This window comes from Arachis hypogaea, chromosome 2, assembly GCF_003086295.3.
Source record: "Arachis hypogaea cultivar Tifrunner chromosome 2, arahy.Tifrunner.gnm2.J5K5, whole genome shotgun sequence".
Classification (NCBI taxonomy): Eukaryota; Viridiplantae; Streptophyta; class Magnoliopsida; order Fabales; family Fabaceae; genus Arachis; species Arachis hypogaea.
The window spans coordinates 5,574,984-5,590,848 of NC_092037.1; the positions used below are offsets into that span (position 1 = coordinate 5,574,984).

Here is a 15,865-nt window from a genome sequence, read left to right on the forward strand (position 1 = left end):
TATTTTGATTGGTTCTAAATTGTTTCTGATAGGATTTGTAATAATGCTTTAGCCTAAATAGCATAACTTTTTTTTTTTTTTTTTTGTGGTTGGAAGTACATGTAACTTCATGTAGTGAATTTTTTTATGGCATAAATACATACATCCAATTATATAAAGTGCTTGCTTTTATAAAGTGAAAGGAAACACATACTATGTGCCATTTTGGCTCTTTTTGTCTTTGCTTGTTGGCAGGAAAAGAGATAATTGAACTTGTTCGGTAAGGAAGGAAGAAAGAGAGGTTTAATTAGTGTTTAATCTTTGTTAAACAAGACATATTATAAAGACAAGAAAATTAGTATTAGAGATAAGAAAATTCAATATACTTTAGTTTTAATGGTAGAGGATACAAATTTTAGTCATGAATAAGTGGGGGTTTCCGAAATTTGATTCATTACTTGCAAAAAAAAAAAAAAATACTAATAATTCATTTACAGCAATATACTCCTTAGCTTTGACATTTTTGGGGTCTAAATTTTTGGAAGAAGTTGTAAATAATTTACTCTACATTGTTATATTAATAGTATATTAGGATTAGTAATTCACGAACTTTATCCTAGAATATAGTTTTTTTCTTTTTTCACGTGTCATCAGTATTTTCATAATAAACTTAATAGAATTTTGCTAATAAATGTTTTTATAAAATATTAGAATAGTTATTAGGCCTTTTTAATATAAAAAAGAATAATAACAAGCTAAAAGTTAAACATTTTCTATACATTTATTAGAAAAAAGAATATATTTTAAAAATTTTCAACTGAAATTACCTTGCCAAATATCCTAACAAAATGTAACTAAAATTACAAGAATAATGTGGCGTAGAGATAATATTTAATTTAGTTCTCGAATTTATAGGCGAGTTTCAATTTAGTCCTTAAAATTTTAATTGTCTCTATTTAATTTGTAAATTTTGCAAATATGACTCATATTAGTTTTTAAAATCATTTTCAATGTATATAATTACATATATTAACGGAACACTGATGTAGACCGTTAAATGTCATGTTTAACCCTGTTAAAATAATGTAATTTTGGCTTTAATACTCAAATAACCAAAAAAAATTGTAAGTGGTGTTTATAGAAATTTTTTTTCCAAAACAAGTGCGGTATTATTTTCTGACTATTTAAATATTAAAATTGTATTATTTTATAGGTTCTGTAGTATTTGATTGTCTATAATATTTTATTAACGTTTATGTATAGAAAATTATCTCAAAAATTAACATGAATTATATTTATAAAGTTTAAAATTTAAATAAAGACAATTAAAATATTAGGGATTAAATTAAAATTTATGTATAAATTTAGAGACAAAATTAAGTGTTATTTCATTTAAGGTGCCTGTCTTAAATTGCTGCGATATTGATGAGATGTTGATAGTACTCGTATATATAGAGTAGGGATGTCCGCGGATCGGATCGGATCGGATATGGCCAAAAATTCGATCCGATCCGCATTAAAATCATCGGATCGGATCGGATCCAATATCCGCAGCTTTTAAAGTTGGATCCGATCCGATCCGATCCGCACATTTGCGGATCGGATCGGATCGGATATCGGATATATCCGTAAAACATAAAAATATTTTTAAAAGCATATTTTTATTAAAAAATATCAATAAAATTCATTTTTTCTATTCTTTTAAATATGTTTACTCTTAAAATAATATTTAACATACTTTTTTTAAATGATAAATTAAAATAATAAAACATATATAATAATTATTAATTGAAATAAAACATAAAAAGAATATTTACTTATTTATTTCTTTAATTTTGCGGATACGCGGATATGCGGATCGGATATGCGGATACCAACACAAAATCCGCAATCCGATCCGATTAGTGTGCGGATCCGATCCGATCCGATCCGAAAGCCTTGCGGATCGGATCCATATCCGTAATTTTCGGATCGGATTCGGATAAACACCGCGGATATGCGGATCGGATCCGATCCATGGACACCCCTAATATAGAGTGTTAAAGTGTGCATGGTTGATTTGTCCACGAATTATATAAATTAGACTGCAACTTTGTTACTCATCAACTATTGGCTGGGAAGTACCTTGTACTCATCACTACATATAAGGCATTTAAAGCTCAATTTTTATGGACCAGTAAACAAAGCTTAGTAGTACAGTTTTATGAATGCTGAACCAACGGAGATTGATTTAAGTGGTAAGCTGATCAAATTCGTTTAAACAAATTTCGATTTCAAAAAGTTTAGTGTATGTAATTATTTTGTTGGAGACTTATTCACCACAGCAAGGTACGCCACTTGAGTCGGGTCCAAATTATATTTTATTTTCCTTCCTTACAACCCAAGAAAGGACAAAAAATATTATATATTTTATGAATGCTGAACTAAATTTTCAAAATGCTCATGATTTATACTTTATAGCACATGGAATGAATCTATGAAGGAGAAAATTAGTCCAGTATAGAATGCTGGTAGTAATATTTAAATCATATATAAATATGTTATGGGATAGTCACCAAAAAAAAAAAATATATGTTATGGGATTATCAGTTATTAACATATTTTTAACAAATCATTTTACACTTTTAAATTAGTGTTACAATATTTCAGAATATATAAAAACTCTCACAAGGTTAAAAAAAATTTAAATATAAGAATTTTTTATAAGTCTCTAACAAAGAAAGAAATATAGAATAGTTTTAATAGTCCTGTTATATATACAAGTTTTTTTTATAAACAAATTTAAACAAGTTAACTCTAACCCAATAAAATCTATTTGCATAACGCACACGTGAAACCATGCTATTTTTCTTTACGTTTCTCCACCAACATTTGTATCCCGTGTTCCTCCTCCTCCTCTTTCTTCTTAGTCTCCTTTTTCTTTGCGTGCCTCCTCTTTTTTCTTTGCATTTCTTCTTCTTCACGTATTTAATCATCATCGTTGTTCTTTCTATTGTTGCATTTTTTTCTCCTCCTCTTTCTATTGATTTTGCAATATTATGTATTTTTTTCTTCTTTATTTGATTCTTTTCTCCCAAAAAGAATTATGAGAAAATAAATTAAAAATATCAAGAAGAAAGAGCAGCAGAAGATGAAGAGGAGGAAGAGGAAGAGTTTTGAATTCTGTAAAATTTATCAGAATACAAATATAATACATCGAAATTTTCCAAAATACACCGAAACGAGAATGGAATAGATTTATCACAATGATAATTCAGATTCAGAATTTCTACACCGAAAGTTTGCTACAAATGCACAAAAATGATTATTTTAATGCATTTTTTCCTTTTTTTTAATTTTTTCTTTCTTTTAGTTGAATGAATGTAAGTTCATCATCTTTCAAGTAATTTTGCAGCATTATGTGTTTCTTCTTCTTTTTTTTTTGTTTGATTTTTTTATTTTTATTCTTGTTAAAAGAGTAAAATAAGAAGAAACTTGAGAAGGTAAAACAAAAAAGAAAAAATAAATAAAAAAAAGATGATGATGATGATGATGAAAAAGAAGAAAAAGCAGCAACAGAAGATGAAGAGGAGCAAGAGGAAGAGTTTTGAATTATGCAGAACTTATCAAAATGCAAATAAACCGAAAATTTTTCAAAATACACCAAAAGATTTTCAAAATACACCAATTTTTTTTTAAAATACACCGAAACGAGAATGGAACAGATTCATCACAATAATAATTTAGATTCAAAACTTATACATCGAAATTTTACTACAAATGCACAAAAATGTTTCTTTTAATGTATTTTTTTCTTCTTTTTTTTTATTTCTTTCTTTCTTTTAGTTGAATGAATGTAGGTTTATCCGGCCTCTTCTATGTAATTTTGTAGTATTATGTTTTTATTCTTCTTCTTTGTTTTATTTTTTTGTTTTTATTCTTATTAAAAACAAGAAGAAATTTGAGAATGTAAAACAAGAAGGAAAAGACAAATAAAAAAAAAAGAAAATGAAGATAATGATGACGAGGATGATGATGAAAAAGAAGAAGAAGTAGCCTTAGAAGATAAGGAGGAGAAAGAGGAAGAGTTTTAAATTATGCAGAATTTATCGGAATAAAAATACACCAAAATTTCTTAACCATAACATATAAATTTCTTAGCTTTTATAATGAAATTTTGCTACAAATATACAAAAATATTTTTTTAATGATCATAACACATAAACTGAGTTTGAAAACAACACACAAAAATGATTGAACTATCAACAAAAACATATTTAAATTAATTTTGGATCAGGCATCGTCATCAATATGGTAAAAATTCTACGATAATGATAATAATAATGACGATAGCAATAACAATGATACGTATAAGAAGAAGACGACGATGACTATAACAATGATGATCATGATGATGATGGAGATGATAGAGGAGAACGAGGAAAAGAAATTCCAATGAAAAAAGAAGGAGAAAGAAGATGAAGAGGAGGAGGTGGTGGTGTTAGTAACGACCATAACAAAAGAGAAAATAACAAAAAAAAGAAAAAGAAGAAGAAGACAAAGTATTGAGTGACAACAATGACTTCGAAAAAAAAAGGAAAAAAGAATGTGCGGTTAAAAAAAAGAAAAACGTGTACAGTAGAGACGCAAAAAAAATTTCAGAAATTATTTTTGTTATGGAAAGGTGGTTGGTGTTTTGGGAGATTATTGGGAAGTGGAGTGATATACCGGGGGTGGAGGTAGCAGCCACCACACAGGGGGCGTGCTGTCCAAGCAGCCACGCCGCGTGTCATCGCCGAAGCACCATGCTGGGGGCGTGGTGACGCGGCACACCTGCAGAAAGCTGACACCACGGCGGGGGGGGTGTGGTGGAGGTGGCAGCGCAGAGTTCCAAGGCGGTCTTCACCACGGGGGAAGTGGGCGTGTTGACTGTGCTTCCATGCAGGGGACAGTCTTCCACCCCGGAAAATAGCAAGCAGAGAGTAGTGGCTCTTTATAAGGAGCCTCTCGGTCATTTACATGCAATAGTAGTAGTGTGTTGTGTTATGGAGAGTAGAAGAAGAGTAGCTAAAGTGTGTTCCAACCACAAGGGAGATTGGTGATCAACAAAGAGAAGGAGGGTTGCACTGGAAAAACGAGGAAGATTGGAAAATAGGAGAAAAAAATAATTTTTTGTATTAATTTTAAAAAATAGTTCGTAATTATTGTGTTTCGGAGGAACATATTATAAATTATTTGAATCATCCAATTTATATAAGTTGGTACATTATATTTTTATTATGTTTTAATCTTCTGTTATTTTTTGTTATTTAACATAGTATAATATATTTTTATTTTTTGTTATTTTTAGATTAATTTTATGTTATAAAAAGACTATAATATAATAAAATGTATATTATATGATGTAATAAAAATTTTATAATAAAATATATTTTTTTACAATAAAATATAAAAATACTATAGTAAAATAAATATATATTCTGTAAATAAATAAATATGTATGTAGCAAATATTCAAAATTTTAATATATAAGTGTTAAGATAATAAATAAATAACTACGTATTAGAAAATAATATATGCATTGTTATTAAAAAGTAGAAAAATATTATTTTTTGATGCAGGAGTAAAAAAAATCGCTCATTTATATCAATTTAAAAATATAATAATAATAATAATAATAATAATAATAATAATAATAATAATAATAATAATAATAATAATATACAAATAATAACAATATAATATAACATATACATATATCTATTTACGGTTTGTATACTAATAAATATATGCATAAACTTTTTAAATAGTAAATATTTTGAATTTTTTAACATAAATATGCGTATGTTAATAAATAAATAATATTATAATAAATTAAATAAGTAAGGCGTATAAAATATATTTAATAAATAAATATTATAATAAATAAGAAATTTAAATTTTTAATAAATAAATAAATAAATAGATAAGCTATGTTAAATATTTTAATAAATAAGATATTAAAATAAATATGTGAATGTTTATTAATATATTTATAAGGATTATTATTTAATTAATGTAACAGATATCTTTGTTGATGCAGTCTAATCGGAATTTGTTGGTGCGTAAACTGGATCCGCCACATACGTGGAATCCGATGGTGGAGAACTACTTACGCGCCACAGGATTCTACCACGTCTCTAGAATTGGAGTCATATGAGGATTTCACCATCTGTTAGCTGCTCTGGTTGAAAGGTGGAGGCTTGAAACTCACACCTTTGTATTGCCGATCGGTGAGGTTACAGTGACACTAGAGGATGTCGCTCATATTTTCGGCCAACCCATTGATGGAGAGCCTGTCAGTGGATGGACAGATAGTAGTGGCGAGTTCGTTCAAAGTCAGGGCATAGCGATATTCGGTCGTGGGCCATCAGTCAGTGGTAATGCGAAGTTATAAAGCTGGGATGGGTTCGACATATCAGAGACGCAGAGCCGTTGAACACTGACGAGTCTATCAGGAGATACGTCAAATGTCATATCTTTTGTTTGTTAGGGTCGACCATATTCACGGACAAGTCGACTGCATATATGCCCATGCGAAATATCTACTGTTGCTTCGCGATTTCGAGCGGATCCATACTTATAGTTGGGGGCCAGCATGTCTCGCATATCTTTACAGAGCACTATACCGTGCATCACGATATGATACAAAGGAGATGGATGGCCCTCTAAATCTCTTGTTTGTTTGGGTATGGGAGCGAATGCCATGTCTTGCTCCCGTACCGAGACAAACGCTTCCACCGGCCGAGATACCAGTTGCTATGAGGTAATAAGTCTTATTTTAGTTATGTGTTATATTCATGATGCATGTTTGACATATGATGAGTTATTTAAATTTTTTCAATTAACAATGTTTCATGTGGAGTCATTCAGAACGGACCATAGCGTGGTCATCGAAGACCGTGGAGACATTCAGGCATGATATAGATTACATGCAGGAGATAAATAGTTATGGTTCTTCTAATCCGTTTTTTGAACCTTTATTGTTAGGGTTCTAATATACCAATAATACTGTGGCAGTTTGAGTGGCGGCCATATGACGGGTTGATCGTCACCGACGACTTGCATCCCCATTTTGAGGTGTCTGACATCGTTGCTCCGTAGTTGTCATTCGAGTGTGTCGAGTGGCACCCTGCGGACCGAGTGATGCGTCAGTTTGGATATGTACAACCTCCTCCGGGGGTACCAAGGGATATTCCAGTTGACCAGCATTGCATCGTTATACGCAGAGTGCAGCTTCATGACTGGACAGTTTTGCATGGGCTATGGATAGTGGAGTGGGCCAATAGGCGACAAAGCCGACTGAGAGACCTGCACCCCCTTTCGACCTGGGATTTTTTACCGACGGCTGAGTGTAACATCCTACCATACAGAGTCTTATGCTTAAGTCATAATTCAGAGATGGCAAGGTATTACAACCTCTAAAATAAAAATTTAGTACGTATAGTAGTATGAATGATTGATTATAACTAGGAGCATTTGTAGAAAAAGGGGTAAACAAAATCACAATTCGAAAGCGCAACACTCCAATCGATAACGTAACGAACGAAGGATAAGCCAACGCAAGATTATATATATACAAAGGAGTGTCAAAAACAGGAATATCAAGACTCAAAATCTGGTTGCGAAGATAACCGGTTCGAGCATAGCAATATATACATATAAATAGAATAAGATACCCCAATAAAACCCAAAGGGACACAAATACAGAAAATCTATTCTCCAAAATCTCCTATAAGAGGAGTCATCACAGTTTGTATTATTTAATGGAGATAAAAGTATCTAAACAAAACATATGAATCAAAACAGAGTCCTGAGAACAAAGGATCTTCACTAATCCAGAAGTCTCCAGGATGCCTCAGCGAGAAACCTCACGTCTTGTATCTGAAAACCACAAAATCCGCATGGGTGAGAACCAGAGGTCCCCAGCATGGTAACAACTTCCACATATATAATACATAATAATAGAGGAAAGCCGAAGGCAATCCTAGAACTTTCTCCAAATAATTCAAAGCTTATAAACAAGCTAAACCATAAAGGACATCTGACTAAAGATTCTTCAATCTAGATAATACTTCCCTTTCCAATTTCTTCAAACCTCCCAACCACCAGCAGGAGTATAATATAGCAAACACAGTTATATCAGACAAGAGATATACAAATAGGAACAAGTAAGGCATTTAGACAAATAGCAAGTAATATGCAGTCAAATAGGCAATCTCAATCAATTCACATGGTATGCATATGATGAATGCCTGTCCCTAATGGCTGATGATATCATCTGTCGGTTATAGAGCCAACCCGACAAGTCCTAGTAGCTAACCATTGGACTGTCCCTCTGTTGCGCATCCCCAACTCGAGTTATACTCATCATAAACTTGATCATAATCATGATCTATATCCATCACCTTCACTGTGAATATTTACGGGGAAGAGCTACTCGGAAGAAACTTTGGTTAGGAAGATCTTGAGGAGTCTTAATAAGAAGTGGGAAGTAAAAAGCACAGCCATCTCTGGAAGAAATGATTTGATAAAAATCACCTATGATAAGCTAAGAGGCAAGCTACTGGCCTATGAAACTACTCACATGTCTCAAAACAAAGATGACAAAAAGAACAGTGTAGCACTGAAATTAAGAATGACAACCAAAGAAGAAGAATCTGATGACAGTTTCTTAGATGAAGAAATGGTGCTCTTTGCAAGAAAAATGAGGAGATTACTGAGATTCAAAAACAAAGGCAAAGGAAGTTCTTCATCCAAAAAATTCAAAAAGGATCAAACCAAGTTCACCTGTCACCATTGCAAGAAATCAGGTCATTTCAAGTCAGATTATCCTCAACAAAGGAAAGGCAAAAAATCAAAGAAGGAAAAAAAGAAAGTGATGATGAAAACATGGGAAGACTTGAAAAATGATACTAATTCTGAAGATTCAAATCAAGAGGCTCAACTATGCTTGATAGCCGATCACACTGATGAAGATGAGGTAGATCTTTCTGACCTATCTATTGATGAATTGCACTTCATTATCAAAGACTTTATTGTGAACTCTAAGAAACTCTTAGATAAATATGTTAAATGCAAGAAAAATAATGAAGCATTGAGAACTGAAAATGAATTTTTATTGGAAAAAGTAAAGGCAACCAAAGCTTGTGATGAAATTTCTTTAAAAGAAGAAAACAATGCTTTAAGAGCTGAATTAAACAAATTCAAACTCAAGCATTCGGTCACTGTCTCCACTAATTTAATTGCTGAAAATGAAAGGCTGAATAAAAAAATTAAAAGCCTTAATAAAGACTTAGCAAAATTTGTTCAAGGTTCACAAAATCTTAACAAATTATTGCTGGTCAAAGATTTGGTTGTGAAAAATCTGGATTTGGATTCAAAGAGAAAAGTAAAGCTGTTTTCAAACACGCTGTTAAAAAAAATTGAAACTTCCTCTTCCAAGATTGTCAAACAAAAAACTTTCAGTAGATCATAAAAATCAGTAAGCAAGAGTCATTGCTATAAGTGCAATAGAAAAGGTCATAATCCTCAACAATGCTTCATCTTTCTAAGGTCTTTGGTAATGATAATAAATTATATAAAATTTTTTATGATTATAATGCTCTTGGGCAACTAAAAAGATTTCACATAAGAGGATCCAAATGGATTTGGATACCTAAGGTCAGTTGAAGAACATGCAGGTTTGCCTTACATTCAAGAAGAAATTGGACATGTGGTATCTCACTACAAGAAAAAGCAATATTTATAACAAAAAAATTTGTTACCAAAAATCGAAATTTTGAAACAAAAGGATTTTGTAACAAAAAAGGGGTCGTTGCAGTATGTCCCGTTACAAAAAGTTTTTGTAACAAAAAATGAAACTGTTACAATTCAAAGTGATATTTTGTACCAAATTTTTCTGATACAAAAAATCAAAAGTCGTTACAAAAGTAGTAACAAATTTTGATCTTCAAGGTATTTTTTGTGACAATCTATTTTTTCCTATCATAAAATTTTTTTACAAAATGTAACTTGATTTTGTAACATTTTTTTTTCTTTAGTTACAAAAGCAAAATAATTATTTTGTAACAATTTTTTAATACAAATTGCATGCATAATTTACTAAATTATTTTTTAAATTAACTAATATATTAACTATTTTACTAAGCAAGTCTACATTTATATAATATGTAAAAACATATATAATTCAAACATGCCTCATTTAGATAAAATTATTTTAAAATAAAATAACATTAGTGAGTACATTGATTAGTTCTACAAGTTATATGTCTTGCACAAGTTCAACCAAAAGTTAAAAGTTCTAACATAGATTAGTGTCTATATGAATCAAAATATTCTTGAGCCCTCAAGGTAGCATGTGGTCACCATTTCAGCACTCCTGTAAATAAAAAAAAACCGAAACAAAAAATTAGAAATAAGATATAACACTAATTATATTTTTTTCCATTAAGTTTTATCCAAAATGTTTAGAAAAATTTGGGCAGACCCTCCCTTAAAACTTGGATATTTTCACTGTCTACAGTTCCAACAAAAACAACCAATTCACAACTTATTTCTCAGCCAATACACAACCAAATTTATCAAACCAAATAATAGGACATTTGTCATTTCTCAACCATGACACAAGTAAAATGTGATAAATAGATCCATATACAAACTAAACTATACTAATAATATAGGAATCATCTAGGAATATGTATTAAAACCATAAGCAATTTTAGAAGTACCTTTAGTTGTCTAGTTTATTTCATTGTCAAAGCAACGGCTTGTTGAACTTCCAATTGAGCTTTCATTTTAGCTAATTCTTCCTCTTACCGTATTCGTTGCTCTTCAAATTTTTTTAGTACATCTATTACACAAGCAAAATTTAACTAAAAAATTTAATAAATAAATTCAGTTTATTATATCTACCAAACAAGTTAATGTATCCTCTACTTTAGATGGCGACTTTGTAAACCATTGATCATGCTTGCATATTGACTATGAATAACAAGTTTTTTCTCAGTAGAATGAACACACTTTACTTGATCATTATGTTAAATGGTTTGATAAGTAGGATTGAAGTGAGATTTTCAATAAGTGATCAAATTCATATACGTAGTGGAAGCCCATACCTTTATTGTTTAACAGATTAAGTCCTCTTTCGTGCAAAATTTTAAGACGAAATGCATATCTAGCATATGCCAACAAGACCATTCCGGAATCTTAACCAAATCTGCTTGTATCTTTCCGTTAGTACCATTCAGATTTTGTGAATACTAATAACAAGTTCTATATATAGCTATTGTACCAATCGTTTGTTTTCTGAAGAAAGCAACAATACGATACATTTTTTCTATTCTTTGCTACTTTCTCTGTTTCAAATTTTAATTTACTTGTTTCATTAAATACCATAACAAACACCACTTAACAAAGAGATAGATATAATCCAATATAGGCTAGAGATATGTGATTACTAGACAACGAAACTAAGTTATATTGGATAATCATTACCCTCTTGGCCTAACTAACCTTCAAAATGGAAATCAAAGAAATTTCTAACTTATAACATGTGCAGAAACTTGTTTGAAATATCATTAACTTATTTTAATCTCAATCTTCAAAGTAGGATAACAAGGTCGTGCCTCAATTTTTACATTGTTTTCAAAATTAGAACCATAACAACGAATTCCGACAAATAAAACAGAATTTACAAACAAACTTAAAAAAATCCTAAGGAATCAGAACAAAGAATTTGCAAGTTTTAACAAGTAAACACAATTTACAAACAGAATTAAATAAATAAAAACCTAAGGCTTGAAAAATTTAAAAATCATAATAAATAAGAAATCAGAACAAAGAATGAACAAGTGATACCTGAGAACGACGAAGTATCATGGCTGGCATAGGGCCATGAATGACACGGTTGTAACTAAAATCAATGACAACAATATTCCCAGAAATTAAAGAAAATCAAAATCAGAGGGGAGAACGCCCTTACCGGCAGTGGATCCCGGCGAGGTAGCGTTGTTTTTTGACGACAGGGGCTCAGTGACGCAACCCCTAACAGCGGCAACGACGGTGACCCACGAACGGTGACTGGGCGCAGCAGCGCAAACAGCGCCTCTTCCTTCTTCCTCGGTCTTCCTCCCTCCATGCAACTGTCTCTCCTGCGCGTCCTCAACTTCGTCTGTAATGGGAGATGCGACGGTGGTTGAAGCTGGCAACAACCCGCTCGAGATGAAGACGACTACAACGGCGGCTTCCCTCAACGACAGTAGAACGTGAACTGATGGGGGGAATGGAGGCACAGCGGCGCTCCTTCATCAAGCAACTCTTCCTCTTGCTCAACGTCTCCCCCTTCCTGACAGCGACACGACGGCACGGCGACAGTGCCCGCCGGCGCCGTCCTCCCTCTTCCCCCTGTCTTTCTCTTGCTCTCTGATTCCAGTTTTTCCCTTTTTTTTCCTTTCTTTCCCTCTCCGTTCTTCCCTTTCTCTTGTTGTGTGTGTGTATTTTTGTATTGTTAGTGTGCATTTGGGGACTTGGTGGTGTGGTGGCTGGGAGGGTTTAGGGTTAAGGTGAGTGAGTGAGTGTGGGTAGAGTTAGGGTAAAATTAGGATTAGGATTTTTAATTTGAGAATTAGGGTTTATTTTTGGAAAAAATGTAAAACTAGATATTTTTAGATAAATTGAGATTAAGTAATTTTAATTAAATTAGGCTATACAGTATTAAGTATTTATGAAAATTATATAAGTTTTAATTAATTTTAAATTCGAAAATTTCATTAATTTGATTTAGTTATTTTTTAATAAATAATAATTTAAAAATAAAAACATGAATAACTATAATAAATCATAAATAATTTATTATTTATTTTTTAACAATAAAAAAATTTAAAGGCTTAATGGTAAAGGCATATGACCGAAAATGATACTTTTTTCATCCAACTCAACAAGTATGATGGAGGTTTTGTCACTTTTTCAGAGATAAGGGTAAAGATAAAATAAATATCATTGGTAAAGTTGGCAAAAATTTCTCTACTTACATTGATACTGTCTTTTTGGTAGATGGGTTAAAGCATAATCTATCGAGCATAAGTCAATTGTGTGACATTGGATATGCTGTAACTTTTAGGAAATTAGATTGTAGGCTCATCAATGAGAAAACGGGGGCTGTTTTATTTGTTGCAAAAAGAAATGATAATGTTTATGGCCTCACACTAGATGATTTTAAAGTTCAAAATGTGACTTGTTTCTCTTCAATAGAATCTAAAAAATAGATGTGGTATAAGATATTAGGACATGCTAGCATATTCCAAATCTCGAAGCCTGTTAAAAAGGGTTTAGTAAGAGGTCTTCCTAACATTAAATTTGATAAAGACGTCACTTGTGATTCTTGTTAAATGAGTAAACAAACAAAAATCTCTTTTAAACCCAAGGAAGATGTCTCAACTAAGAAACCATTGGAGCTATTACATCTTGATCTGTTCAGACCAACTAAGACTCAAAATCTTGGAGGAAAAAGTTATGGAATGGTTATTGTGGATGACTACACTAGGTTTGGTTGGGTGTTCTTTCTAGCTCATAAACATGAAGCATTTTTTGTTTTCAAAAAAATTCAGCAAGAAGATTCAAAATGAAAAGAGTTTAAAAATTATTTTAATTAGAAGTGATCATGGCAAAGAATTTGAAAATCAACACTTTAAATCTTTTTGTGATGAACTAGGCATATCACACAACTTCTCATGTCCTAGAATAGCACAACAAAATGGTGTTGTGGAAAGAAGAAATAGAAGTTTATAAGAAATGGCTAGAGCTATGTTTTATGAATATAAAGTTCCCAAATTTTTATGGGGTGAAGCTGTGAATACAGCTTGTTATGTTTTAAATCGAACCCTCATAAGAAGGTTTAATTTTTGAAGAAAACTCCATATAAACTTTAGAAAGGACATCCACCTAATCTTAATTACTTTCGTGTGTTTGGTTGCAAGTATTTTATACTGAATATCAAAAAAAATTTGAGAAAATTTGATCCCAAAACACATGAAGGTATCTTTCTTGGTTATTCCACAAATAGCAAAATTTATAGAGTATATAACAAGAACTTTAAAACTGTTGAGGAGACCATGCATGTCACATTCTGTGAGTCTAACTCTGTTCCTAGTGTGTGTATTGATAATAGTCCAGATTTTGAAGTTGAATTGACTAAGAATGCTGAGACAGTTCAACAAAATTCAAGCCCTCAAGAAATTGCATCTACAAGCAACAAAAATACTAATTCTGCAGGAGACAATTTGGAATTATCTCCTGTCGCAACATAAAATCCTGATGCAGAGGCAATTGTTGATCAAGAGGAACCTGAATCCTCAACTCAAACCAGAAGGCCTAGAGAATGGAAATTTATGAGAAATTATCCTGAAGAGTTCATAATAGGTGATCCCTCCAAACGAATGACTACTAGATCATCTTTGAAAAGAGACAAATCCAACAACATAGCTCTTATATTAAAGATTGAACCTCAAAATATCCAAGAAGCACTTGCTAATCCATCTTGGGTATTAGCCATGAAGGAGGAATTACAGCAGTTTGAGAAGAATCAAGTCTAAACCTTAGTGCCTCACTCAAATAGAAAGAAAGTCACTGGCACAAAATGGATTTTCAGAAATAAATTAGGTGAAAATGAAACCATTGTCTGAAACAAAGGAAGATTAGTGGCTCAAGGCTATGATCCAGAGGAAGGGATTGATTTTGATGAATCATTCGCACCTGTAGCACGAATAGAAGCCATCAGATTACTCTTAGCCTATGCGGCTCATTGTGGCTTCAAGCTATTCCAAATGGGCGTAAAGTGTGCATTCCTAAATGTTATAATAGATAGAGAGGTCTATGTGGCTCTATCTCCTGGATTTGAAAACAAAACCTTTCCTAACTATGTTTTCAAACTAGCTAAAGCCTTATATGGTTTAAGACAAGCTCCTAGAGCTTGGTATGAGAGGCTTAGCTCATTTTCCTGAAAAATAATTCTCAAAGAGGAGCCACTGATACCACTCTATTTATTAAAAATTACAATGATCATTTTATTCTTGTGCAAGTTTATGTTGATGATATCATTTTTGGTTCTACTAATGAAGCTTTGTGTGCAAATTTTGCTAAGCTAATGATAAGTGAATTTGATATGAGTATGATGAGAGAGCTAATTTTCTTCCTAGGCTTACAAATCAAGCAAATTGCAGAAGGCATTTTCGTTCATCAAGAAAAATATGTCAAGGAACTTGTCAAGAAATTCGGGCTTGAATGTGCCAAGCCAATGGGAACCTCCATGCATCCAAATATCAAGCTTGATAAAGATCAACATGCTAGAGATGTTGATGAGACTCGATACAGGGGAATGATTGGTTCTTTGATGTATCTAACCTCCTCAAGGCCTGATATCATACAAAGTGTTGGTGTGTGCTCAAGATTCCAATCAAAACCAAAGGAATCTCATCTCTCAGTTGTCAAGAGGATCATTTGATATGTGTTTGGTACCACTAATTATGGAACTGATTTCTTTCAATTAGTGGGTTATTGTGATGCAGATTTTGCTAGGGACAGAACTGATAGAAGAAGCACAAGTGGCATGTGTTGCTTCCTTGGAAAATCACTCAATGTATGGTCAAGCAAGAAACAAGCCACAATGGCACTCTTCACTTCCAAAGTTGAGTATATTGCAGCCTCTTCTTGTTGCTCTCAAAAACTATGGTTGAAATCTCAGTTAGCTTATTATAAACTGAAAGTATCTAATATTCTATTATTTTGTGACAATATGAGTTCTATAAATATTTCAAAGAACTGTGTGTTGCACTCAAGAATAAAGCACATTGAATTTAGATTTCATTCTAGA

At 32.1% G+C, this 15,865-nt stretch overlaps 1 protein-coding gene and 1 long non-coding RNA gene across 2 annotated transcripts; one reads left to right on the forward strand and one right to left on the reverse strand.

Annotated features, from left to right (window-relative positions):
* Positions 1 to 10,182: 10,182 nt before the first annotated feature.
* Positions 10,183 to 12,627, reverse strand: LOC112734480 (uncharacterized). Its single transcript, XR_003168380.3, has 3 exons — positions 11,981 to 12,627; positions 10,728 to 10,849; positions 10,183 to 10,378 (listed from the first exon to the last, which is right to left on the reverse strand). It is a non-coding gene; the product is annotated as an uncharacterized lncRNA (long non-coding RNA).
* A 2,512-nt stretch (positions 12,628 to 15,139) lies between these two features.
* LOC140176470 (uncharacterized mitochondrial protein AtMg00810-like) lies at positions 15,140 to 15,728 on the forward strand. Its single transcript, XM_072207982.1, has 2 exons — positions 15,140 to 15,424; positions 15,561 to 15,728. Exons 1-2 carry the CDS (start codon positions 15,140 to 15,142, stop codon positions 15,726 to 15,728), a joined length of 453 nt encoding a protein of 150 aa, XP_072064083.1.
* The last annotated feature ends 137 nt before the right edge of the window (positions 15,729 to 15,865 follow it).

What these genes read in the sequence shown, in the direction of transcription:
- LOC140176470 (XM_072207982.1), top strand. Translation starts at nt 15,140, where the DNA reads ATGATAAGTGAATTTGATATGAGTATGATGAGAGAGCTAATTTTCTTC. An exon ending in GGCCTGATATCATACAAAGT is followed by an intron (nt 15,425 to 15,560) that starts GTTGGTGTGTGC and finishes ATTGTGATGCAG; the next exon opens with ATTTTGCTAGGGACAGAACT.